Source organism: Phyllopteryx taeniolatus, chromosome 20, assembly GCF_024500385.1.
Source record: "Phyllopteryx taeniolatus isolate TA_2022b chromosome 20, UOR_Ptae_1.2, whole genome shotgun sequence".
Lineage (NCBI taxonomy): Eukaryota > Metazoa > Chordata > Actinopteri > Syngnathiformes > Syngnathidae > Phyllopteryx > Phyllopteryx taeniolatus.
This window is the reverse complement of record NC_084521.1, coordinates 4,675,290-4,701,871: the sequence shown is the minus strand read 5'-3', so window position 1 is coordinate 4,701,871 and position 26,582 is coordinate 4,675,290. Positions and strand designations below refer to the sequence as shown.

Genomic DNA, 26,582 nt, shown 5'->3' with positions numbered 1-26,582 from the left:
TGATGCGTTTTATTAACTTTTGAGGTGCACGTCAGCAGCCGCTAGGAGTAAACAGCCAATCAAAGCATGTTTTACATTGCCTCCTTCATAACGGAAATCTCCATTTGCTGCCGAATCTGTCCTTCTAAAAACACCCAAATACATAAACTAAAATAAAATAAGACAATAGGCATCACTGTCTAATGCTTGGAGAGAGCTCTGCCACATTAAACGCCATCAAAAAGCTACAGTGTCATAATGAGAGGCCCTACCAGGAAGAGCCGTGGGGGGTGGGTGGGCAGAAAACAATGCATGTAATCCATATGTCACGTGGCTTCTTGGCAGGGTTAAAGGGGGGACAAAAATGGGACCTTTTGTTGGGCTAATTCTGTGAGGAAACGCTGGGGTAGGCCCAGTGGACTCATGCCTTCTCGCTTTACATCCAAATATTTATATGGCGGGAAAAAAAAGAAAAGAAAAAAAAAAAAAAAGAGGTTCCAGGAGCCAAAACACACAGAAACCATGTCGGAAGAAGGGGAGTGGAGGGAGGGGGAGGGGGGGGGGTATTAAAACCCACTTCAGTAAAACTCTTCATTGCCGACAGCTGCTGTTACCTTGAGGCAGATGGTTCGACACGAGGCCTGGTTCGAGTGGAAAAAGGAGGATCAGGATGAAGGACAGGAGAAGAGCAACAAAGATTAGTACCTTTAGTCTTCATTTAACACACCTTTTCCCGCGATACAAAGGGTTAGGGATTGACGATTGTGGGGACATGCACTACTCACAAAAACTTGGGGATATTCAGTTTTTGGGTGGAATTTCAGGATGGACCTAAAATGGACTATAAACCTTTACAGGTAAACTTAATTTGACCTTCTCTAAACTTTTGAATGCACGTCCAACTAACTGTTCAATGTTTAAGTGCCTTTGGATGTTCTCTAACAAGGAGCTGAATGGCAAAATTCACTCAATTCAATACCTTAATACTCTAATGGTGTATTTTGATAAGTTTAGGCTTCATGGAAAAAACATTATATCTATTTTAAGTAGGAAGTATAAATACGTTCCCAGAATAAATCTTCCTCATTTCAACCTTGAAATGTTACTAAAAACCTGTAGAGTGGTGGCAGAGATTTTAGGAAACACGTTTCTGCGCACAACATTGCGGACTCACTCTTGCACAACAGCGAAAATGTCAAGCGAGAAGCGAAAGGAGAAGAAATGCTCGGCAGGGAAGCCATGTGGTCTTTTCTGAGAACAAAATAATGCATTAATAGATTTAAAAACACCAATGAGTCAAATCATATATAAATACTTGATTGGGTACTTGGTATTTTTCTGTAAACTTCCTGGCATTTTGCCCCACTAGGTATCGTGTACAGGAGACTCCCCCCCCCCCCCCCCCCCCCCCCCCACCCCCACCCACCCAATCACCTTGGTTTCAGTGCGCAGAGTCCCTCGGGCCATCGCTGCAAGACTGCAACATCAGGAAAGCTCTAAGCATCGTCCACATCTGCACGCTGAAAGATACGAGAGAGATGATGAGTCGGCACATTGACCATCAAAAATACAATACAGATGGGTCACGCTTTAAGAAGAACGCTTGTTTTGGAATGCAATATTTAGTTAGATAAAAAGCTCAAATTCCCTCAGACAAAGACAAATATTATATACTATACAGTCGGCCCTCTTTTATTGTGGGGGCGATGTTCCAGAACCCCCACTGTGACGTAGCGACCATAAATTCAATATAATATCGACCCTCCCATCACTCGTTAATCTTTCCCATACCCTCATAAACACTTCCTATTAGGCCTGTGGCTATTGACTAATCACATAAAAAATTATTTTGTATAATGGCAATAAAAAAATATGCATGTGAGGTCCACTTATTATTTTTGTTCCCTTGGGGTCAACCATCACGTTCTACACTGTAAACTGAACTGTGACTTTGAATGTGTGTGGCTTTAAAAGGCGGGGCCTAGCCTGTTGAGTGACATAAGCATCAGCGTGTGAGTGTGTGGACTTGGCTGATGTTGGTTCAGGATAGCGTTTGGCTGTTACCTGGCTAACCGTTAGAGAGTCTGTGTGTTGAGTGCCTGTGGGCACCAGTTGTGGCTGTGCAGTTAGTGTACTAGTGATAGACTGATTTTCGTCAGGGCCAATTATCGGCGCTGATTATTTGGCATTTTGACATGTCGGTAGCTGCTTTTTTATTTTTTTTATTTATTTATTTTTAATACGATGGCCAATAAGAGATCAATTTAGAACTGACAAACAATGCTCTAGGGCTTATGACGTGTGATGTTTTTTTTTTTTTTTTTTTTTTTTTTTTTTTTAAAAACCACTAAGCGCTAGCTGAGGTGGTCCAGAGTGTCGCTAATGTATATATTTACTTCTCGGAAAGGGAACACGTTTTATCCAAGAGGAGACTGAGGGCAGCGACGTGGAGACTATGGAGTTGAAAGGGATGATATTAGCAGATTTACTGCTAGAAACACAGCTCTACATTTTCACAGCTCTCTCAGTATGTTTTTGTAGCATGTTGGCATCAAAGTGTCTGCAGGGTCTTTTCAGCTCCCGTGGGGGTCGGGGGTGGGGGCTTGAAAATTACGTCGTGTGTGCCTTTCTAATCACGGCACACAATTAATTAGACACATGGAGAAGTCATGTTCCCCTTTAGATAATTAGAAAACACAACTTGCAGCCGGTATAAGAACTCTGCAGGGCTTCTGGATACAATCGCTGTGCCAACTAATCAAGTAACGCCCCTCGTACAATTCCGCATTTCTCAGGCTTCCTCTTTTCACTTTCCTGCCAGGCGCTAAAGTTCTCATCCAGCGGAGGAATTTGCTCTGAACTCTAAGACTGTCACATGCTCGTGCCCGACCGGCAGATCGAGTGACAGGATAAAGAGAGGTTGTAAGAAAAAAAAAATAAAAATAAACATTCAAACAAAAAAAATAAAAAAAAATTAAAAAAAAAAAAGCAACATGGCAACTTTCCTCCACAGCTAAGCTAACTTGCTCCGCACCAACAACGAGCTGCGGCTGGCTAGCTAGTGCAGTAAAACGCTGTCCTTCCACGGTGCGGAGCTGCCCTCGCTAATCCTCACCTCCATGCCTGCGAATAAGCTACACTTCTGACAAGTATCGTTACCACTAAAAGAGGACGAGGAGGAGCTAATTATGCGACATACCGAGCAAGAACAGTGAGCAGGAGAAGATTAAGTCATGCCAGTTAAGCTAAATATTTATATCAGCTATGTTATTTGTGTTTGTTTGCAATTTTTCTGCACCTTAAAGTGATGAGTTAAAATTTTTGAGATCTGTGCAATAAATGTTCTCAACATTACATGATATCCTTGTTTTTTACTCATTTAATATTGTTTGACAAATCTATAGAATTGGTAATTTCCCAGGTGTGTCCTTTTAATATTTTTTTAAAATACAAATTATTAACTAAAGTGTTGAAAATGGCTTACAGTCTTTGACGATGTAATGTTAATGGGTCAACAAACGTGTCGTTTTTTGGTGTCCTGAAAAGTGACTGTTTTGGAGGTACAAGGATCCCACTCTCTGACAGTGAAATGAATTTTAGACTGTAACGCCCAGCCCTAGATACAGTGTCTCTATTAGTTCGCTGCAGCAATGTCCCGCCTCCGCTAGGTTGAGCATGAAAGGCCCAGGTGGATGCTGTCCATCCTCTGCTACGTTTAATTATCTTACTGATACCTAAACTCTTTCCATGCAAAAGAGGTATCCTGTGCCTCAGAGCCATCCTTGTGAGGCCTTGTTCCATCTCCTGGCCCCCCCTGCTCATAATAGGCTGGCAACAGGCTCCTTCAGAGTGAAAAGGCTTTGACACCCAGCTTGGGATAACAATGCTAATGAGCCAGCTAATCAGGTTCAGGCGGGACAAAAGAGTCTGGAGGGATCATGCGGCAAAAAGTGAGCAGGTCACGGCGGGGCTAAACGCCAATGGAGCCCCGACTGGGTGCCTACAAAATTACCCACTGATAGGCTTCAATTCAATAAGAATAAAAACACCTGATCTAATTGCTTTGGATGAGTCACGCTAAAGGTTTGCTTAATATACACAAATGAACGGCAATTCAGAGAAGATTGAATTTACACAGGGAACACTGCAAAGACATCTGGTGGGGCCTGGTGGGGGGTGGGGGGTTGTTTTTCGGGTGGAAATGTGCATTCTCTAAGGGAGAGTTTGGATACGCTGCGAAGGAAACTCATTTCGGCCGCTTGTAACCGTGATCTTTTTCTTTCAATCACATAAATCGACCGGTAAATCGAGAGGTTTGCCTCTGGGCTCAGCTCCTCCTTTACCACGACAGACCGATAATCAGAATAAGAATCATATATATTTGCCAAGTATGTCCAAAAAACACACAAGGAATTTGTCTCCGGTAGTTGGAGCTGCTCTAGTACGACAAAAGACAGTCAATTGACAGAGAACACTTTTGAGACATAAAGACATTGAGAAAAACAAGTCACTGAGGAATAAAATGTTGCTAGTTATCTGGTAATGCCGGTACAATTATTATTATTATTTTTTTTTTTGACAGTTGTGCAAAAAGATGCAGAGTCCTCTAGCACTTAGAGCAGTTCGAATGACTAATCTCGCAATAGTACGGCGTAATGACCATTGTATTGTGCAAAGGGCGCAGAGACTTCAAGGAGTGTATGCAGTTTAAAGTGACGAGTAGTGCGAAGAGTTCGCATTACTGCCGACACTGCACTGATCCGCCTTTCTACGCTCACTTGTGAACAAGACCCAAGATAATTGAACTCCTCCACTAGGGCAAGATCTCCTCCTAGACTCAGAGACGGCACTCCACCCTTTTCCGACTGAGGACCATGGCCTCAGATTTGTGGAGGTGTTCAGTCTCATACCAACCGCTTCACACTCGGCTGCGAACTGCTCCAGCAAGAGTTGCAGATTGCGGATTGATGAAGCCAGCAGAACTACATCATCTGCAAAAAAAGCAGAGATGTAATACTGAGGTCAACCAACCGGACTCCCTCAACACATCGGCTGTGCCTAGGAATTCTGTCCATAATGGTTAGACAGACAGAATCGGTGACAAAGGGCAGCCTTGGTGGAGTCTAACTCACACCAACATTTTGATCACTATCGCAACATGGGTGGCAAATAACGTGTGCTTTTGACCATGTCCGTAACCTGTTTAGGCATCAAGTCCTATGCTGAGTAGTACACCATTACTATTTTCAGTAGCAAACCTCTTCCCATGTTGCTCACTACAGCGACTGTTTCAGACAGCAACCAAGTCTAATGCGTCTTATTTGAGAAGTAGTAAAATCAAGTAACACAACGGCATAGGAAAGTAAGATCCATTAAATGCACATGACAAAAGCAACCAGAAAATGTACCGTTTAAAATTCCATCTTTTGCTTACAATTGTTCCAACAAATTATTATTTTTTTGCTTTTTTTCCACACACAATGACAATAAAATGCATGTTACTTCAGGAGCTTCTACATCTGTAATCCAAAAATAAAAATAAAACAACAACTATGGAGGTTCAGTCCGCGGCTGTGCTCACCACACAGTTATCTGCATGTGTAAACATGGCGAGGCAAAAAAGGTGCAAAAGCTTGACAAACAGGTCTTTGTCTCCCGGGGCCTAACAAACTCAGAGGCGCATTCTTGATAACACCCCGGGCTCCGACGTGCTCACTGGAAGGTATTTATAAACGCGTTGACGCTATGCCAGCGGATTTCAACGGCTGCCTCTGATGAAGACACTGACTCGTGCCAGGTGCCGGCACATCTGTTGCTCGAATGGCAGCTGCTTCGGCGGTGACCTCAGTGACAGTCAACGTCACTTGTATCAAGAGTCAATATAGTGGTAGCATTCAACTTTAACGCATTCCTTTTCATGAGTGCTAACGTAGCATTCAACATCTTCACTCAGTACTCCTACTTGTCCAAGAGCACAAACAGTTTCGAATAAAATGAATCACCCCATTGTCAATGCTGGGTGTAATCAGTTAGAGATAGCACAAGAAGCTAACATAGCAGTCGACATCTTCAATCAGTGCTCCTTCTTGTCAAACAACACAAACGGACGGACACAAATGCACCAGACCGGTTGCAGAAGATCTTTCGTTCACAATGGCCAATAACCGGTCCTATGGAAAAAAAAAAAAGGAACTAGATGGTCATCTTGTGACCAGTCAGCACCTCAACTGCAGAGCTCTTGTGCACCGTTTACGCATCGGCCACCATTTAATGCCTGTCACAGTTTATATGCAATGAGTCCCAGTCAAAGCCCGAGGCTGTACAGTGGAGGGAAAAGGAGGAAGGGGGGAGGGAGGCATCAGCTGACACAACTATGTCACTGACTTTATTAACCATAAAGCCTGAGACAATCCTCAAGAGTGGGACACAATTGTAAAAGATTTAGCTTGAGGTAGATGGTGTTTTCACGCTTTAATGTGGCGAGGACAACATTTTCGGGCATGACTTTAAAACCCCTGGCATTAGCTGATTAGGACCTGACAGAGGAACATGTAATTGGACCAGACAGTGGAAAGGGGGGGGGGGGGAGGAAGGAGAGGGGGGGGAGAAAAAAAAAAGCTAAGCACAGCAGCTCTTTCTCTCTCTCCCCCATTTAACTCTAGTAAGTCCCACACTGAAACAGAGTGACAAGCAGGTCAGGTAGACCTGATGACTAAGACTATTTAACCTTTTATGGGGCAAAGCGATTACAGTCAAAATGTTTTTTTTCCCCCTTTTCTTTATGGGAAATAACAGATTCTCAACAGGCGCGCCTGACTCAAATATCCGGCTACAGCAGTGACTCTTAAAGTGTGGTACGCGTGCTCCTTCTACGCAAAAGAATCACTGCCTACGTACAGTTCAGTTGTATTTAACTCAATACGTTTGCATTTAATCTTTAACAACTGTTTTAAATTTTTTATTTAGGCACAATTCTTTTATGTATCTTATATGTGCAATTTTGATTGACACATTAAGTACATTTTTTAAATTTTCATATATTTAAATACCGTGTTACTGTTGATACAGTGCATAATGGCCCAGTACCTTACAACAATATTAAATATACATACTGGGAATAAAACAGTGTCCTGTTTGATGAACACTTGGGCCAACTACACTTGCGCATTTTAATGTCGGTTAAGATGTTGGTACTTGAACTAAGTATTTTTTTAGGTGGTCTAGGACGTTTTGATAAACCACTAGGCTGCAGGAATATTGTCGTGTAATGAGACGACACAGCGAACAATCAAAATCTTCCTTTGCTCGGTTTGAGGCAGTTGGTTTTTATGTTTCAAAGTTTTATGTCACGAAACTGTGAAAACCACACCACATTAAACACATCTGTAGTCATTTTATCCAGGGGGAGACTGCGGGCGGTGAGAAAAGTGGAGGCTGTGGAGTATACTAGGCTACTGCAGTACCAACCGGGTGAGCTAACAGCGTTTATTTTTGTCATTAATAGCAGTGTACCCGCGAACATTCCAATGAAAAATCCTGACTGACCGGTTACTAGAAATAGTACCTCGTAGTAACTGCTTTTGCCAGTGGAAAATCGTTAGGAACAGACTAACCGTACAGTGCCCCCCCCCCCCCCCCACCCCCCACCACATTTGGTAAGAAAACTGCGCATCAATGGAAATTTTATAAGACAGAAGACTTCTGGCAAAATACACACTTTAAATACCATTCAAATGTAGTACATCAGCTAGGAAGTGCAAGTAATAAGGGCCACTATATTATGCCTAGCACCAAGTACATTTTTCATCAAGTCCGGAATAGGACATGAGAAGACGGCGTGTTGATTTATGGATAATATTCACATGGAGCTATAGCTCATTAGTGCAGTATGGAGAGAGGACAGAGAGAATACAGTTCAGTTTATCAGGAGACCCCTTCGTGGCAACGAAGAAAAGAAAAAAAATGAAGACGGCAACGACGCGGATCAGTGAAGTAACACAGCTGAGTCAGCAGAGCGCCGGTCAGTTGAATCCCAGCGCCCATTTAAAAAAAAAAAAAAAAAAAAAAAAGGTGCACACTAACTAAACGCACCCGAAACTGACGACTCGCATTCCGACGGCTTCATAACGAGAGTGTGAGAAAAAGGCCTTGCCGCGCATACTGCAGCTACCTCGGCTCTGCCTGCCACCACTTGCTGTTCATTCCGCCAGGTTGTTATTTTGGACGGTGCGGGGACGAGTCGCGCTGGGCCAAGTCCGGCAAATGAGCTGCCCCAATGGGAATTTTCCTCCCCCTCCACTCTGTCCCCCTCCGCCTGGTGCCAAGGATTCCTCCCAGTGCCAAGCACATGCTAGCACCCAGTATCACAAACGCACTGAGGCGGAACTTCGGAAGCAATTCAGCCTGACAACAACAACTTCAACACTACATCCACATCCTATTACACAGTAACTGCTGCTTTGTCTGGCTTTGATGCTAAATACTTTATCAGTACCCCTTTCACACAGCTTGTGGAAGTTGATAATTTCCTGCCTTTTTCCCCCAGATGTGAAAAGCAAAACATATTCATTCATACACAAGCTGCTGATGGCCACAACACGCGCCGAGTGACTCAACATGCAGACTGGTCAACAAGCCAGCAAACGCTGCACTCTCATTGACTGACACCCATATCACTCACCAGGCCAGTCTTTTAAAACCCATACACATTCAAAGTTACAGAAATACTACATAAGAATGGGAGGATGGCGACCCCAAGTTGACAAAAATAGTAACTACACCTCACATGCATGTTAGTGTTTAAAAATGCAACTCAGTTATGAGATAATCTGTACAATATTCGCAAAAAAATTTTTTTTAGGGTTAACAATTATTTTGATAGTCGACTAGTCACCGATTATTTTTGCGATTAGTTGACCAATTGGATTATATGTAAATCGCAGCTTATTGCACCAGCAAACAGATGCTCTTGTTTAAGGTATGTGCAAAAGAATTAAGATAAAAGTAGATTCAACTTTTAATAAACTGCAGATTGTGCCAGCATTCCTGACATGTTTATATATGATGCAAATTAAAATGAAGGTGATACTCTGGCCTGTAACATTTTTAACTGTAAATGTTTAGTGCAATTTAAGATGGAACCAAAAACTATGGACAATCACACCAAGTGAACTGGGAATCAACTTTCACAGGTAAGATTATTTTCTTTCAGTTCTGTTCTGTTCTTTCACATGCTTTTTTGCAGACAAAAGAGTAAATCTCAAGACAGTTGAGAAACGAGCAAGTTCTAATTCCTTTTCAATACATGCATTGCATTTGATAGGAACGTTGCCCCCGCTAACGCGGCCACCACGTGGTCACAACACCAAGATGGCCTGCAAAAGCATTTCTTCTATTCACATCTTTGGTTATAACATTACGTCAAACACATAACCTGTTGCTAAGGCTAATGAAATCATCTTTGTTAAGCTTGAGCTAATGGTAACATTTACAGCTTTAGGCAAGTACCTCAATGCCGGTGACGCTAATATTAGCAGCTAACTAGCCAAATTGTTTAGAGATAACTGTTGCTCAGTGAGAAATTTATTCAGCCAGAACGTCCCTACTTCCTTTTCAGATGCTCGTGAATCATTGTTGTGCTGCTATGAAAGGCAGGTTCTGTCTCACAGGTTTGACATCCCATTCCTCTTTAGTATTTTTTGGTGAGATGCTCAAACTTTCGGGCTCCGTTTCCAACGCCGGGTAAGTTACGTGCTAACGCCGATGACCACTACTGCGCATGTGCGCCACAGGCAGAATGCAGAGAACAGGCAAATAGCGGGAGGATTCAGGTACTTTTGAGAGAAAAACAAAGCTTCAAAAAAATAAACGACGATTTTGTTCGTCGACCAAATCATGACTAGTCGAATAATCTTGGCAGCCCATGCTGCAGCCCTCGTAGCAAGCCCCTTTTACACTACCCAACAGACCTTTATCCAGGTTTCCTGTCCTGTGTGAAAGGTACCGATACAGAACGCAGGGTTCAAGTCAATCTGAAAATGTGTCCTGTCCTGAGTGAAAAGTACAGATTCAGAATGGGCAGGCCTGTGAATTTGCTGGCTTTGTAGTCATAAAGCCCCCTTTCACACTCCCGGTCAAAGCCAGCTTTTAAGGTCACTTCCTTTATGACAGCTACCGATAGAAAGGGCAGCAGGTAGAAGTTACCCAGAGAATTTGCCGGTTGTTGAGGTAGTATCAAGTCCCTTAACAAATAATAATAAAATAAATAAATACCAAGCCAGCTTCTTCTTCAGGTCGCCGTCCTGTATGAAAGGTACCAATACATAATGGAGGATTTGAGTCAACCAACAAATTTGCATCAAACCCCTTTCACAATGTCAATCAAAGCCAGGTCAGCGTCCTGTGTGAAAGGTACCAAAAGAGAATGTACGGAAACGTTGAAGTCCATCCATCCATTTTCTGAACCACTTCTCCTCACTAGTGTCATGGGCGTGCTGGAGCCTATACCAGCTATCATCAGGCAGGAGGCGGGGTACACCCTGAACTGGTTCCCAGCCAATCGCAGGGAACATACAAACAAACAACCATTCACACTCATAGTCACACCTACGGGCAATTTAGAGTCTCTAATTAATGCATGTTTTTGGGATGTGGGAGGAAACCGGAGTGCCCGTAGAAAACCCACGCAAGAACGGTGAGAACATGCAAACTCCACACAGGCGGGGCCAGGGATTGAACCCCAGTCCTCAGAATTGTGAGGCTGACGCTCTAACCAGTCGACCACCGTGCCGCCTAACGTTGAAGTCCATCCGCAGATTTGCCGGGTTTGAGGGTCGTATCAAGCCCCTTCTACACTACCCATTCACAGGTGAAAGAGGCTAGAATTCATTTACCTTCGGAGGAATCGGGCATACCAAATAGCTTTGAGATCTTCCACACAACTGCCTCGTTAGCATCATGAGCCCGCTGTTCAAATCAAAGCGTCCGCTTTCTTAGCCACGGGCTAGCACATACAGCAATATCATTTAGAGCTTAGGATCAATACGCACTCCGCGGAGGCTGACCTACATCGGAGCGCTCCGAATCGCCAAGATGCCAGAGTCGGTCGGTGGCAAGGTGTCGCGTTACCGCTCTTGCCCTTAATGAACAATTCAAACACAAAAGTGACTATCATATCCCAGCATTCGACAAGCAAATAAAAGGGAATTACAGGTATCGCCGCTCTTTCAAAGACACTAAAGCGAGCCTTCATTGAGCTTCAATTATAATCTTTCACCACAGGGCATTTTATAAAGCTGGTTCGACATCAGAGATGGAAAGTTTCACAAAAAACACATTATTCAAACAGGAGTTTAGAACAGAGAGATTCAACATCCCATTAGCTCAATTGACAATTTACATCCCTCTAAGTTTGTCTTATATGGATATGTAAACTATGACAGTAGTCACAATGGTAGCTAGCGGTGATTTAAAAAACAACAACAACAAAACACCCCAAAAAGCATAGTGTGATGCATAAAAGCCCAAACGTGGACGTGCTGTAAATGTGGTAGAAAGTATAAATTTGGCCTACAGTATAGATTTGGACAGTACCAACCAATCACTATAAACGCTTGTTGATGACGAAATCGTACCTGCCTCAGTGTGAAAATGGCCAGCTATTTGAAACTTTGGTGTCAAAAGTGGGATCCCCCCACTTGCCAGGCTGACTGTTTTACTATGCTTTTTATGAATTAAATTTATTTTTGTGATTATATTAAAGTGCATTTTGGTTACCCCAATTTTTTTACTACATTATTACATTAACAGTTTTTAGTGTGAATTTTTTTTTAGCCATTTGGCAAATTGGTGTCAGAAGAGGGACCCAAAAAAGGCTAACCATAAAAGTGCATTTCTTTTGTGTAACAGGTAACAGATTCTATTCGCATTTAAATTGTGCCATGAGTGAATTCCCCAATAAATGAAATGGATAAGATAAAATAATTGCAGTATATTCAACGGTAAATAAATTGCTTAAATATTCTTTGTAAATTCAACATATTGTGGTATCCGGCTGTTAAAGTGCACCAATTAAGCACTCAATGTCTGCTGATTGGCTGTTTAACGTTTACATTAGCTTTAACAATTAGCACGGCTACTCTGTCTCCTCTGCCCCTTTCTCCGCCTTGCCTGGTGGTGTAATTCGGCCCCCATTATCCACGTATGATTGATGCCTGATTCGGACCTTAGGATGTGCCAGATTCCACGCGTGATGTGTTCTGATGATGCATATCGACTTCATCTCGCCCTCCTTAGTAACAAAACGACACCCACTCCCATTCCCAGCAGATAAATAGACGGATGGACGGCACGGCTGATTCCAGGTCAGTTAAAACAACACAATGACGGAACACCTCAGAGCACAGCGGGGGTAAATAGTCTTGCTCCTCCTCTTCCGTGATGGCGTCCCACCAACCCCCCCCCCCCAACTCACGCTTCCATCCTGTCGTTACTGTAAGCCTGGCCATTACCCCCGCAGCTCATCCCTCACACCCACCCAGGACCTGTCACACGGCTGTTTCCATGGCAACACCAACGCAGAGACAGCAGGGTGAGGTGCCCGAGCTGGTATCAGGGGGAGGGAGGGAAGGAGGAGTGAGGCATCCTGTAGAGAAAACACTGCAGACCTTACACAAGGACTGACGGACGGATAAGCTAACACAATAAGCCACATGGTGACTGCTGTTTGTTTACAGCTAAATAGCCATTGCTCCATATTACTTGGGCTGCCTTCTAGTTTATAATTTTGGATGTGTTGCAATTGCCAGCCATTTTGTGTTGCGCGCCACCGCCGCCTACAGGACTGGAGTCTACAATAACGAACGCAACTTGAGAGTTTTTATTTGCCATTAATATTAACAGCCAAGCAAATTTAAAAATGGTTGTGTAGTGTTATAAGTACAGTAAATTAACCTACAGTGATGCCTTGCGATATGAGTTTAAGTCGTTCCTTGACCATGCTAAATACATAATAAATGATAAAAACTTACAGTAATGACATAAATAGAATTAAAAATAATGACAGTTTTTGTCACACATTCAATTTAATGCACATTGTGCTGCTCATTTTGGTGTGCGTGTCTTGGCCACCTGGGGGCAGTATAAAGGCCAAGTCATACCGACGTCACACTGAACATTCCTGCCTGGATGCAGTAGCCAATCATATTGCAGTGGCGTGCGCGCTGCCTAGAATCCAAGTGGGATTCATATTGTGTTCTTTGCAGAGGATAAAGAATACAGAATATGTCCATGAGTACTATTACATTGTCCCTCTACACGTGTTGCTGCACTGTATGTGTTAAAATATCCGTTGCTTAAAGGGTTACAACACAGCCACATAGATGTTTATCATCACCCATGTTAGCATTAGCCTTAATCTACCGGAAAAAAGGAAATTTTATCTGGTTGTTTTAATATACGGCGTGTAATTCCTTTTGTTTTATGCTTAGTTCGACCGGAAACAAACATGACAAACAGCTTGAAGCCTCTTTTTTGAAGAATAAATACTAATTATTTTTTATACTCACCATACAGCACTTGTATCTCAAGTTTACATTCACAAGTCAGAGTGCCCCAAAAAAAATGAATAAACATCAGGGGCCCTATCCTCATCTATTCGCCAGGGTCGAAGTGAACGCTAGTATCAGAGGTCTAACGGGGGGGACGGAAGACTGTGTGAAAGCAAATTGCAGAACGTCAAGACCTGGGTGGAAAAAAAACCTGTCCTAAGGCTGAAGAGTCGAGTTTAATACATGACGAGACCGCTGTCCAAGTTTTGGAGTGGGATCCAGAAAAGACAAAAATGTCAGCTTGCACTGGAGAACAAGGGTCACATGATTACAATATCAGTCAGGTGATGCAACAAAGCCTTCTAATCACAGGGCAAAGGACACAGACTTACAATACAGGTCAAAATTGCACTTCTGTCTCCAATTACCCGGGCAGTGATTGAAATGCTAAATATTTATCCACAGTTGTCCCGATTACCTCTACAAGGAGTTTGGTAGTGAGAGGTAAAGATTTTGCTGCAAATGTCGCCTGCGGCATCTGGTTTGAAGTACAAAATATTCGACGGAGAGCAACAATTGCTTTCAACACAACAGGGCAGGAGAGTGTTAAACTTTGCATCTCCGTCCCGGCATTGTGTAATTCCCTAACATACACCTGTCATCCCACCCATTTAATCTCGGTACCTCAAAAGGACCACCAATCAGTACCTTGGTTACCTCCGAAGCAGACAAAATTGCGGGTCGACTTGAATCCCCCATTCTGCATGAGTACCTTACCTCCAGAACCAACAAATTTGAGGGTCGACTTCAATCTTCCCGTTCTGAATTGGTACTTTCATATAACCTCTGAAGCTAGCAAACTTGTGGGACCAATTTCAATTCCATATCGATACCTTGATACTAGACTTTACACCGATCTGATCGGCCTTATCTGTATCGGCCGATATTTAGCATTTTATGCTGATCGGCTTTAATGTAATAATTCACCGATCCAATCTCCACAAAAGACATTTACTCCACGTCACCATCTTGCACAGTATATTTGAATCCAAAAGCTAGTTTATTTTTAGCCTTGTCACGTGTGTTTTGACGTAGTACTGTAAATACCTGACGGCCAATAAAGTTATTTACAAAAAAAAAAAAAAAACATGTTGGCGGTGTGGAACAGACAACACGTCTGAGACAGACAACACATAATGCCGGATCAGACTACAAGACAAATTTTCTCTTTCACGATTGCACTATGTCAGACTACTGCAATAAAATCTTGTGTTCCGACACCACCGCATCCCGTTTTTTTTCCCTATCATTAGGCTTTATCTTGTCAACTCAAATGCGACCGGATACACTTGTTACCGTAGCAACGACAAGAATGGATCATGCCGACTGTATTCTACGGACAAAATGGTTGAAAACGTGTGTTGGTTGTCACCGGTGCTCAGGACAGGAGAGGACGTTCGTTTAAGGCTTGCTTAAGGTATGTTCACGTACTTTTAATACGATACGGCTCGCAAGCAGGCAACAAAACATTATGTAGCCTAGCAAGCTAGTGCTAGCACTATCGATTGTGCGTAAACATGTAGGCGTTCTGTCGAATCATGCGCTAAAGTTTCGGTGTGGGTGAAGTAATTTAATTACAGAAAGTTAACACCCATGATTTCTGTCATGTTGTAATGTTGGTTTGACCTGATTGATTAGAATACATGACCTGACTAGAGGAGTAATTTCCAAACTTTATGAGGCCAAGGAACATATTTTAGAATTGGAAAATCTCCGGCACACCAACAAACAGAAATGTCACAGAAAGTGGATGCATTAATTCCTGTATGTACTTCCTGCCATCTAATAGAAGACCATTAATTTGTTGTCTCTCACTATGCCTCACTGGCATAAATAGATGAACAGAGATACATTATTTATTATAAATATAATTTTTGGAGCAATTAAGTACACCTTATATACAGTAAATGAACAAGTCATTTAAATAGACACTTGTGATCAGATCGGTGATCGGTCCCAAAACTCCTGATCGTGTAAAGCCAACTTGATACTAACCCCGAAACTGACAAATTCAGGGGTCGACTTCAATCACCATTTCGAAACAAACCACTCCAGCGTTCAAATTCCTTGACCCTACTTACTGTAAGTACTTCAGCAGTGCTTACATCTCCACTTTCCCCCGATTTATATGTCGTGTCTATGTCCGTCTCCTTTAACTTCCAGTACTGACAGAAAGCCAAGACTCCTTTACATGCCGGCAGCTGTGCAGCGTGTCATGTCAAGGACCCGTGCCAGCGATGTGACAGGAGGCGCAGTGTGTCATCAGGTGGGCACAGGGATACCGCATAACTGGTTCGGCGGGATGCATTCCGCCTGCATTATCGGCATTGACAACTCACTGCAAAAGACAACTGCGTGTGTTTGTGTGTGTAGCCTAGAATCAGTCAAGAAGGAGGCCCTCACAGGTACAGGTACAAACAAATTAACAATTTCATTGAAATTGAATTTCAAATGAACAAATTCACATTTTTTGTGCACTTTCTGAAAAACCCTAAAATGCCACAAGACGCCGCCAAAGCCCTGTCGAGACAGTAAAGTAGTACACCAATTGGTGCCAAGGAAATACTGTATATTGAAGATCTCGACTGAGATTAAGGCAAAACGTGTCATGTTGGGGAGGAGCTAAGTTTAGCCAGTGTTGTTAGTGGACGTTGCTGAGTCTTCGCCACATGTGCATATGCACTTTCGGTGTATTTTTCTCAAAAACAAATAATGTGTAAACCATTTAGTTTTCAGGCTTTATTCTGTAAAATGAGTTTGAAATGATATAAAAAATGTTTTGGGGTCAGAGTTTGTGGAATATTTATAGTATAAGCTAATAATACAGGCAATTATACATATATATATATATATATATATATATATATATATCCATCCATCCATTTTCTGAGCCGCTATATATATATATATATATATATATATATATATATATATTATTAATCTTATGAGGGGGCGTCAATTACTCGCTGTTTTTCCCTATTCCCCGTGAATAGCAGGGGATTACTGTGCACGTCTAACCACTGTGCACGTCCATTCGAGCACTCGCAACAAAGCTAAAACGTGAGTTAGGCTTTCACAGAAAGACTGGCATGCAATTACCACCACTTTGACACAAACCCTCAAAGTCGCTTCCTCTAACTGCTGCCAAACTCGATAAAGCAATGCTACTTGGCAGTTCGCCTACCCTGGCACCGTTCGGCTGTGATTTCGTTAAATTGTGCATTGTGAACAGTAGTAAAACATTTAGGAAGGGAAAAACCCATTTCTAACAGGCAATCCATGTAGCCCGTTAGCGTGCTAACTACGTTCACAGTGACCCAACTTCATCTCGTACTCACTCGCTCACTCAGCAAAAAAAACAAACAAACAAAAAAAACAATAATAAGTACATGTATCGCTTGTATAACAGAGTGTATTAGCGACCAGTTGCTGTTATACACACGCCGTTGACGTACATGGCCATAAAACGCCTGCAAGCTCTCTCTTGAATGCGTTTTAATTGAGTTCGCGGGGCAGAACAGAAACCCACCACTGACACCACGGCTGACCGAGAAGCTAACGAGCTAAGCTAAAAAGGAGCCCGAGTGGGTAGTGCACCGACGACCGAGATTGACGAGCGAGTGGCGGTAGTGGAGAAGGAGGAGGAGGTGGTGGTTGTGGGTGGGGGGCTCTGGTACCGGGACTCGTCGACGGAAAAACACAAAAATGCCCGCTTACGTGTTAATACTCAAGTTGTCCTCCTCGGAGTTAGAGTCCACACGTCACGGGCTGAGCTGACCTTCGCGAAGGCGGCGGTGGAACTACATTAGCGCTGGCTAACTGTGCCGCCATGTTCCTGCTGTTAGTCCGCAAGCCACCGCTCAGTGTTTATCTGGCTGGCAGCTAGGCTAGCTTCCCCCCTCTCTCCCTCTCTCCCTCTCTCCCTCTCTCTCTCTCTCTCTCTCTCTCTCTCTCTCTCTCTCTCTCTCTCTCTCTCTCTCTCTCTCTCTCTCTCTCTCTCTCTCTCTCTCTCTCTCCCTCTCCCTCCCTCTCTCTCCTCATCCTCCCCCACACCAAAGCGCATCACGGGGCTCCTCCGGCAAGCTACGACCCCCGCTTCCCTTCAAACGTACTTCATTTTATTAGCATTTTGTCTTTTTGGTGCTTGTTGTTTTTGAGCCATAATGGCTACTTTGGGAGTCGTCCATCTGTTAGCGTAGTTAAAAATGTGTGTCGAAAGTGCGTTTTAAAACTAAAACGAGCACACATAACAACACATTGGACACGTACGTAATTACATTATGTCACACTAGTGAATAATATTCGTAAGCACTCGATAAAGTAATATTGTCATATTGCAGCCAAACATATTTAATATCTGAATTTAATTAATTTTAGGTTTTCTTTATAATAATAATAATAAAAAAGTTTTACTGGTTGAAGTAATAAACCTACTTATTTGCTTAGTTTGCTGTCAATCATTCATAGAAGAAAACAAAAAGAAAAGATACATTTTTGGTCAAATGCAGCAACACCGCCCCCAAGTGACCACATCAGGAACATGCTTTAAATTGACCTTTTATCGTGACTTCTTTAGTAGTGAAAATCATGTTGGACTTTCCCATTAAAACTAAAAAAGAAAATATATTTTTGCCGAATTTAATTGATTAAATTATGTTCTAAAGCTTTTTACTACAAAATAAGAGCCATATTAATGACTGGAGTAGGAGCCTACTTATTAAATTCATTTACTGTCTATCATTCGTCAAAAATTAAGAACAAAAACAAATGTACATTTTGGGTAAAATTGTCTAACACCGCCACGAAGTGACCACAATAGGAACATGACTAGAAATAACCTTTTATCATTTACTAATCTACTTATTGTAAGTGGTAAAACAAAAGGTTCGATTTTACTTTTACTTTTCTAAAAACAATACATTGAAAATGTTTTGAATGTAATTTTTTTTTTTTTACTGATACAACAGCAATTGCAATCACTGATGTAGCTGACTTGTTCAATTTCATGCCGGCACGGCATTTCCATTTGTTTCAATGGGAAAAGATAATTTGAGATAAGTGTTTTGAGGTCTGCGCATGGCCACAGAAAAAATTAAATTCACACCTCAAGGCACTGCTGTGTATATAAATTTAATGAATTACTAAATTTGTTATTTTAAAATACTTTAAAAAACATAACATTTAGTCATCTGAGTAAAAAACATATTTTCTAAAATAAAACAAATTGCCTGTTGCCAAAGTGACCAATCTGCTGATGAAGCTAGTTATTTAATCTTTAAATGGCATTAAAAAAAAGAAAAAAGTAATCACATCAACAGTCAATCTGGTTTATTTGTCACAATCAAAAACAGTCTACACTTTTACAACAAAGCCCTCTTTTTCTTATAAGCAATAATAGAAATGCAGTAAAACACAGCTTCCTCTCTCCGCCAGCATTATTATTAATGCCTTCCTTACTTAATTGGGAGTCCTCATCGAGCACCCATTGGGTGTTCTGGTTATAAAAACAAAACAAAAAAACATCTACTTGCATGTTTCACCTTCGTCAGCCTGTGACGTCATTTGCTTTGCTACAAAAAGGAGATCCAAAGCTATAGAGTGGTTAGAATAAGACACTGAATGGAAAGACACAATTCATAAAAATACATTTTTTTTTTGTTTTTTTGGTGGGCAGTGATGAAATGAGAGACTTGGGGGCATCAAAAGACACAATTTTAAAAATGACACACCCTGTACAAAACGATCTGTATCGATAGGCACTTTTTAAATATTTTTTTTGTAATAGTTTATTCCATAATTAGTTGGTTCTTCCCCGCCCCCCCAGAAAAATGGCACAGCGGAGCGGCCTTTCCGACGACGCATAAATCCATCAGACTTCCACTTCGTAGACGTCTCGAAGAGCAAGGGAAGGGGCCCAGGCGAGCGGGAAGGGGTTGGAGGGAGCGTCTCTTAAGAGGACTTCTCCTTCCGGGATCTCGGCGAGTCTGCGGCGTGAGAGTTGACTCCGTTGATGCCGTTGGCTAAACACACACAAAAAGAGGCTTCATTAGATTATTACTACTTAAATATATTTGTACCACCTTTTCAAATCAATTTTGTACAAATTCCAACATAAGATAATGTCACCCCCCCACCCAAAAAACAAAAACCAGCCAGCGAAACACTGATGAGCTGGGAGGAGACGGGAGGTCTGAACAGAATATATATCTGTCTGGCTTATACTGCCCCCAGGTGGTCAAGGCGTGCACACCAGAATGAGCAACACAGTAGCCATTCAATTGATAGTGACAAAAACGGTTTAATCATTTTTAATTCTTGTTTAATTATGTAATTACTGATTATTTTTTTGTAAAGTACAATATAATGGAGTGCTGTTTCCCCCCCCCCTTCATTAAAATACACCTCACCACAATTTTTGTAAACTCATATCAAGGCACCACTGTATATGGATTTATAGTACTCACAATAATAACAGAAACTTTTTACAATTCACAATATGGACAGTAAAGAATTTTTAGGCCATAATACGTGATTTTATAATAATATTTTTTTGGGGGGGGGGGGTGGAGGGGCAGAAATTTACTTCACCTTTATCTTTCTTTGCTTTGCTCTTGGAGGGGCCTTGTTTCTTCTTGAGGGTCTGCACTGAGGTGTGCTCTCTCCAGCGGCGCAGCTGGAAATTGATAAATTTCCACATCATGAAGGCCTGTGTCAGACACACGCCAGCCAGCATGCTGATCCTGGTGAGGTAGAGGCGAAAAAAAGATGATTAACACACATGCACACGCAAAAAGGCTGCTTGATGCTGGTCGACATTACGCTCACCTCACGAAAAGAATGTTAAAGTTTCCCGTGGCCAAATCGAAGCCTTGGTTGTCTGCGTTGGCCAGGCCGAAGCCCAGCGTGAGGACGGAGAGGGACAGCGTGAGGAGACGCCCGAGGACGAACAGGACGGCCCACACTCTGAAGCTGAAAGGCACACAGGAGGACATTTGCAATTTCACACACGGGTAGGGAACTCCCATAGTGAATTCAAAAATATATATATTTTAAGGGGGAAGGGGAGGGGGGAGAGAGAGAGAGAGAGAGAGAAAAAAATAATAATAATAAAAAATAAAAAAATTCCTAATCTGAAGAGCGTCGTAATATTTTTTACATTTTCACCGCTCACCCGAAAATCATTACGTCCTCACGGGCCCATATTGATATGAAATCCATAAAATCCCAAATTTTGGGGATCTTGTTGTGATATTTTCCAAATGGGGAAGGGAGCATAATTAGATGTATTTATAGATTTTGGTGACTATTGGTGGCATTTTGGTGACACTGAGCAATGTTAAGCATTTTCTGTAAACAAAACAAAAAAGTAAAAGTTTCTCCTCTTACCCCAATTGTCTGTTCTCGTTGCTGAAATAGATGAGGCGGGAAACGTGGAAGAGAAGCTCCACAAAATAGTGCAGCACCATCAGGACCAGACCCAGACGGTTCAGACTGGAAAACGAAGAAAAAAAGAAATGTGGAATTAGGATGACGAAAAGCCTACTAGAACATATGAACTTTATTTGGGGTTAATGAGTTTGAGTGTGATTAATTCTGAACACAGCCACATTCCCAGAGGTGTGAACAGATTATGTTAGTCATTTTTAACTCCTTTCTCGAAAATAATTTTTTTCCCAATTGAGTTTAAATGGTTATAGGTCACATTAATGGAGGGAAAAAGTTTAGAAATTATTTCTTTGTCTCACTTTTTTTTTTTAATACCACAAAGCCATGGCATTTGAACAGGAGACTTAATGTCCACTGTAGATGCAAAAAAAAAAAAAAAAATAATCAGTCTCTCTAGTTGTCTTACTTGAGGACATAGGCACCGGCGATGTGGACCAGGTACAGGAAGATGTACACCAGCTGGCGCGGAATGTCCTCCTGGAAGCGGTAAACACGCAACAAAAGGAACGGGAAAATATTTACGACGGGGCGGCACAATTCACAAAAGCTGCGATGCTGTGGAAACAATGCGGCCTAAACAGGAAGCGCGACGGGAAGTAACATCGGGGGATCCAAACGCGGGACCACAATGACATCATAAACTTAGGAGCTAACCTTGTACGACGTTTCAATGTATGCGTAAAACTCAAAAGTAGTTCAATTACATTTTTAGTTACACGATAAAACAAGTCATGTTACGAAAAGAGTGACAATATTACAAGGGGAAATTATTATTTTTTTAAAATAGTTGTGATATTTTGGCAAAAACGTCCTATGGTTTCAATAAAAAGTCAGTTATGAGTATTAAGTTGTAATGCTATGATAAAAAGCCACAATAATAGGATAAAAAAAGGTCATCATTTTATGAGAATAAAGTCAGAATGTGACAAAAAGTTCAGACTTTTTCGATACAAATGTTATGCTATGATAAAAAAAAGTTAGGATAAAAAATGTCCTATGTGAAAAATCATATGCAAAAAAATCCTCTCTAAAAAAAATCCCCAAAAAGGTAACAATACAAATGGAAAAAAAAAATCATGTTACAATGAAAAATTCATGCAAAGCAAACATTTTTGGGATAAAAAGCCATGATGATACAATAAAAATCATGCCGTCAAAAAAAGTCAATGCTACAAGAATAAAGTCGTAAGATTATGTGAACAAACTTGGAACGATAGGATTTAAAAAAAGTCTATGGTCCAAGAAAAAAGTCATTTTACCAGAATGACATTACGAGAAACAAGTTTTATGATGAAGTTGTACAATTTTGACAAAAATCCAAATAAGAAGCAAGACGTTTGGAGACATTCGACAGTCATTGAATAAGATACTGGCTAGACACTTTATTAGGTACACTTGCCAAAAAATGAGATCCAATATTAGAGTCTACCCTGACTTTTGATTGACACTGTCAGAAAGGTACTCACTCAACAGTACCCTAAGTTTATTATGGAGGATCATAACAATCCTAAGAGTTTGCTTACCTTATTGTTATTTATTACCGTTTGCCATTACCTTTTTTGTCTTCTGGAAGTAGAGTTCAGGGAGCGTATGAAGCCAGTAGCCAATCTGGCAGATGTAATAGAACTTCATCTGCAGTCTGGCGGGACAATAAATAATAATTTCAATAGCATGGTCACCCCCCAATTTGTTTTTAGCAAGCAAGCTACTTACGGCATCAGCATGTGGGGGTAACCTTCCCAAAGCGAAGCAGGATTGGAGAGGAAGTTCTCCTGTGACACAGCAGAGTGGGGGAGTCAAATATAAGATAGTGGTCCCAAAAACACAATAGTGTAACAACAATACTTATGTTTGATTTTCTTGGATATAAAGTTGAAATATGACAAAAACATATGTTACAAAGTTGTAATATACTAGTCACAATATGAGAAAATTACCGTAAAAAGTCTATGACAAAAATGCCAATGCTACGAGGGAAAAAGAAAAAAAATGTGTAGTGTCACAATAAAAGTCATGTTACAAGAATAAAGTCACAATATGAGAAAAAAAAATCAACTCAATTATGAGAATACAGCATACTTACTTTTAATTTCACTTTAGAATGTGCACCAGGTGCATTCAAGACCGCCAACAAATCAGGGCATCTCAATAGCAGTATGACGAAAACTAAGCAGTACTTTTTTTGCTTTGGTCTGAGCACGAAAACAGCGAATAAAGTTAAAAACGAATTCTCTGAATACTCAGGGATTGACTGAAAACGAGTACTCACAGAGAAGAGCATGCTTGCGCCCCAACCGAAGGAGAACAGGTAGAAAGCGCTGAGCTGGCCCGACTCGTTGAACTTGCTGTGTTTGGTTTTGGAGAAGTGCTTCTTCCGATTGATTTTCTGTGCACCAAGGAGAGCAATTAGACAACAATGCGGCTCGGCGGTATGCGTTCGGGCCTCTTTTATGCAAAGAGTCGCACTTACGTCCAGAACGTACTCCTGGATGATGGCGTGCATGATGATGGCCACCAGCATGTAGAAAAAGATGGTGGCCAGGTCTTTGATGCCGTTGTGGAAGTGGTTGACGGCCGTCTCCTCTGGGCCTTTTTTTCCCCGACCACACACACACACACGTCGATTACTCATCAAATCGTCGCAGGAAGCGACACTGGCCGTGAGGAAAATGTGCCTACAGTGATGCATCACAAACTGTTTGCCTGAGAAGATCCTGTCGTCACTGACTGCACGCACCTCAGATACATTCTATCCTCATAATCATCCTCCTCCTCATCATCCTCATCTGCACGCTATCAGCAAATCAAGTTTAAACAAAAAAAAAAAGTAATGTGATGAATCTTAATACTTTCAGGATAGTTTGCAATAAGAAAAGTTGTAATTTTGGTAGGGGGAAGGAGGGGGGGAAAATATTTTAAAAATTCTTAGAAGAGTCCTAATAAAACAGTAATAGTATTTAGGAAAATGCCTTTAAAACTGTAATCTTGTGGGAATTTATTTATGAAAGGAAAAAAATTGTAATCTTGTGAGAATAGCCCTAATGTTAAAAGAACAGTCGTATTTTTTTTTATTATTTAAAAAGTAAAAGATATTTTGAGAAAAAATCATTTAAACGTCATATGGTGATGGAAAACGCCGTCACCGTCGCTTTAAGGAAACCAGCATTATCTTACAAATAAAGTTGCCATGTGATGAGAACAAAGTTGTAATATTCCATTTAAAGAAAAAAAAAAAAAACATGAGAACAAATAGTTGAAATGTTTCTATAATAAAAGTCAATTTACAAGGAAACTTGTAATATTTTGAGGGGAAAAAATGGTAATCTTTTGAGAAAAAAATGGGCAATTTTACAAGGATAAAGTCATAAAATTATTAGAACGAAGTCGTAATATTCTATGGAAAGTCAAAATGTCACAGAGAAAAAGTCATAGACATCCTAATGTTACAGAAAAAAAACATTAGGGGGAAACCGTGTGATCCTAAAAAAAGTAAACTTAACCACAAAAAAACATGTTACAAGAAACAGGTCAAGCAAAAAAGTTATAATCTAAGAAAAAAATAATTAAAAAAGTGAAGTAATTCAACTAAAAAAGTCAATACCCCCCCCCCCCCAAAAAAAAAAACACTTACAAAAATACAGTTGTTATTTGACTAGAATAACATTGTAATCTTACACTCACAAGCCTGCATAAATTTGTAAATCCTTTGGAGAACAATCCCACTCTCTTCCTGTGTATTTAAATGAGTCTCATTTAAGTGGCATCTGTAAATAAGTTACAGTCCTGCCAGATAAGCAGCGAATGGAACCCTGACACTGCCTGGATGTTATCTTAAAAAAGAAAAGTTGGCAAAGACATTTGTTAGCCTTGAAACAAACTGGACTCACTACAAGCGACCTTGATAAATATGGGCAGATTAAAATTGGAAGGATTGTTAATTTCATTCACTTTTAATTAATTACCGTTTGTTGAGATGGTGACGTTGTACTGCACAGTGATGAACAACACTGCAAACTTGGACGTGACCTGTGAATTTGGATATAACAGAATAATTGAAAATAAAAATGCTTATATATAAGATCAATAAACATCCGTTTCGCATTCTCTTCATTTTTTTTGTTTTGTTTACTATGCCATTTGAGGGAACCCTGATGTTAATCGAATGTGTTGCGTTCAGGTCCTATGGGATTCTGCAGCATCAATTACAAAGAAACGAGAATAGGTGTATCCGAAACATTTTAATTAACTATGAATTATAGTTATTTTATATTATTAAGGGTTATGTAGTCATTAAAGTGAATTTAAAAGCAATAAAGTTTCGTTTTAGTGCATTCATTGCTGTTTTTTTTTTTAACGACAGCGCTGCATTCATGGGCATAAACCCCCGTCGGCCAATTCAAAACTTTTTTTTTTTTTTTTTTTTTTTTAAAGACACGTATTAATAGATTTCTGAGCGAAACGTATAGGAGGCCAAGTCAAGCTTTTGATCTACTTCACGATTGTAGTTAGCAATAGTCTAAAAAGAGGAGGCAAAAAGTTGGGGTTCGTCTTTAGACTGAATTACGGCAGCTCTCCCTCAGAATGCCACGTAACACATCCAACGATACGTGCAAACTAACCACAATCCGTGCTTTACCAAATCGCTAATCACAGGGGATCGATAGCTACCAATAAACTGTAACGTACGTATTCTTAAATTAAAATGTTGCGTTCAGGGAACTTATATGATTCGTGGCGAAAGTGCGCCTATTGACTCGAAATGTTCACACAGACGAAAAGTGACGATTTAAAAACATAATTTAAAAAAAAAAAAAAAAAAAAAAAAAAAGTTAAATATTGATAAACTAAACTAAATGTGTACTTTTTGTGATTTTTAAATGGCTAAAAAGGGGGAGGCCAGTTTTTAAATGGGCAAAGTTTGCCTCACAAGAGGAAGTAACGCGGCGAAGAAAGGCGAGCAAGAGAGCCGTGCCAGGGAAGCTAGCTGGCGGGCAGGAGAGAGTCGAGCCTGCCCCGGCTGGCTCCCGCAGCTCCACCGGGAGCCTCCGTCCACTTATTAGCACGGTCTATCAAACATGCGTATCGCCTTTTACCTCAAACATGAGCCCGAGGAGGAACACCATAGCAACGCAGGACACAATATCGGCATGGTTCTGGATAACGAACTCGTGGCTCATCACCGGCGGGCTCTTGGTGCTCTTTTTTCGGATACCCATATCTACGCGATTCGGCGTTGCTTCTTCGACGGCGGCTACTCTCAATATCAAATGTGAGCTGCTTTCGACGTGGAGGCGCTAGGCGGTTCCCCTCCTGTTTCCGAGCAGCGTCGGGCCAGACGGCGATTAAATGGCGTGTCACTCTTGTCCTGGAGTGGGAGGGTCCACGCCGCGCAGAGTTTAGGGCGCCGCTCCTGAGTGGAGCTTCTTAAACAGGAAACTGCTGCTTTGCTCGGTCGCCACCTGCAGCATTGGAGAGGAACTGCGAGTTCGTCATCTTTAACTCAAAGCACTCGGATCTCAAATCAACGTCCTCCAATGAAATGTATGGAAA

General features: G+C 41.3%; 2 protein-coding genes across 21 annotated transcripts in view; both read right to left on the bottom strand.

The window, feature by feature from the left end:
- Positions 1-17,494, bottom strand: part of ncoa2 (nuclear receptor coactivator 2) — a 53,129-nt gene extending 35,635 nt beyond the window's left edge. For 19 of the 20 annotated variants that reach the window (XR_009785872.1, XR_009785869.1, XR_009785870.1 and 16 more), the window contains exons 1-2: positions 17,304-17,494; positions 1,414-1,499 (exon numbers count right to left, since the gene is read on the bottom strand). The gene's annotated coding sequence lies outside the window, so the exon portion shown is untranslated. Of the gene's footprint in view, positions 1-593; positions 621-1,413; positions 1,500-17,303 lie in introns of all 20 variants that reach the window. The other variant, XM_061758084.1, reaches the window with a different exon arrangement.
- A 1,405-nt stretch (positions 17,495-18,899) lies between these two features.
- Positions 18,900-26,427, bottom strand: tram1 (translocation associated membrane protein 1). Its single transcript, XM_061758500.1, has 11 exons — positions 26,126-26,427; positions 24,995-25,058; positions 23,503-23,621; positions 23,302-23,418; positions 22,746-22,804; positions 22,587-22,671; positions 21,439-21,509; positions 20,973-21,077; positions 20,412-20,555; positions 20,175-20,326; positions 18,900-19,606 (listed from the first exon to the last, which is right to left on the bottom strand). The coding sequence occupies exons 1-11, from the start codon at positions 26,246-26,248 to the stop codon at positions 19,536-19,538; spliced, it is 1,110 nt and encodes a 369-aa protein (XP_061614484.1). The 5' UTR covers positions 26,249-26,427; the 3' UTR covers positions 18,900-19,535.
- Between the last annotated feature and the right edge of the window lie 155 nt (positions 26,428-26,582).

Coding starts and splice junctions, on each gene's coding strand:
- tram1 (XM_061758500.1), bottom strand. CDS start 26,248: ATGGGTATCCGAAAAAAGAGCACCAAGAGCCCGCCGGTGATGAGCCAC. Junction 23,419..23,502: donor TCCAGGAGTACGTTCTGGAC/GTAAGTGCGACT, acceptor CTTGGTGCACAG/AAAATCAATCGGAAGAAGCA. Junction 19,607..20,174: donor CAAAGCAAAGAAAGATAAAG/GTGAAGTAAATT, acceptor GTGTGTGTTTAG/CCAACGGCATCAACGGAGTC.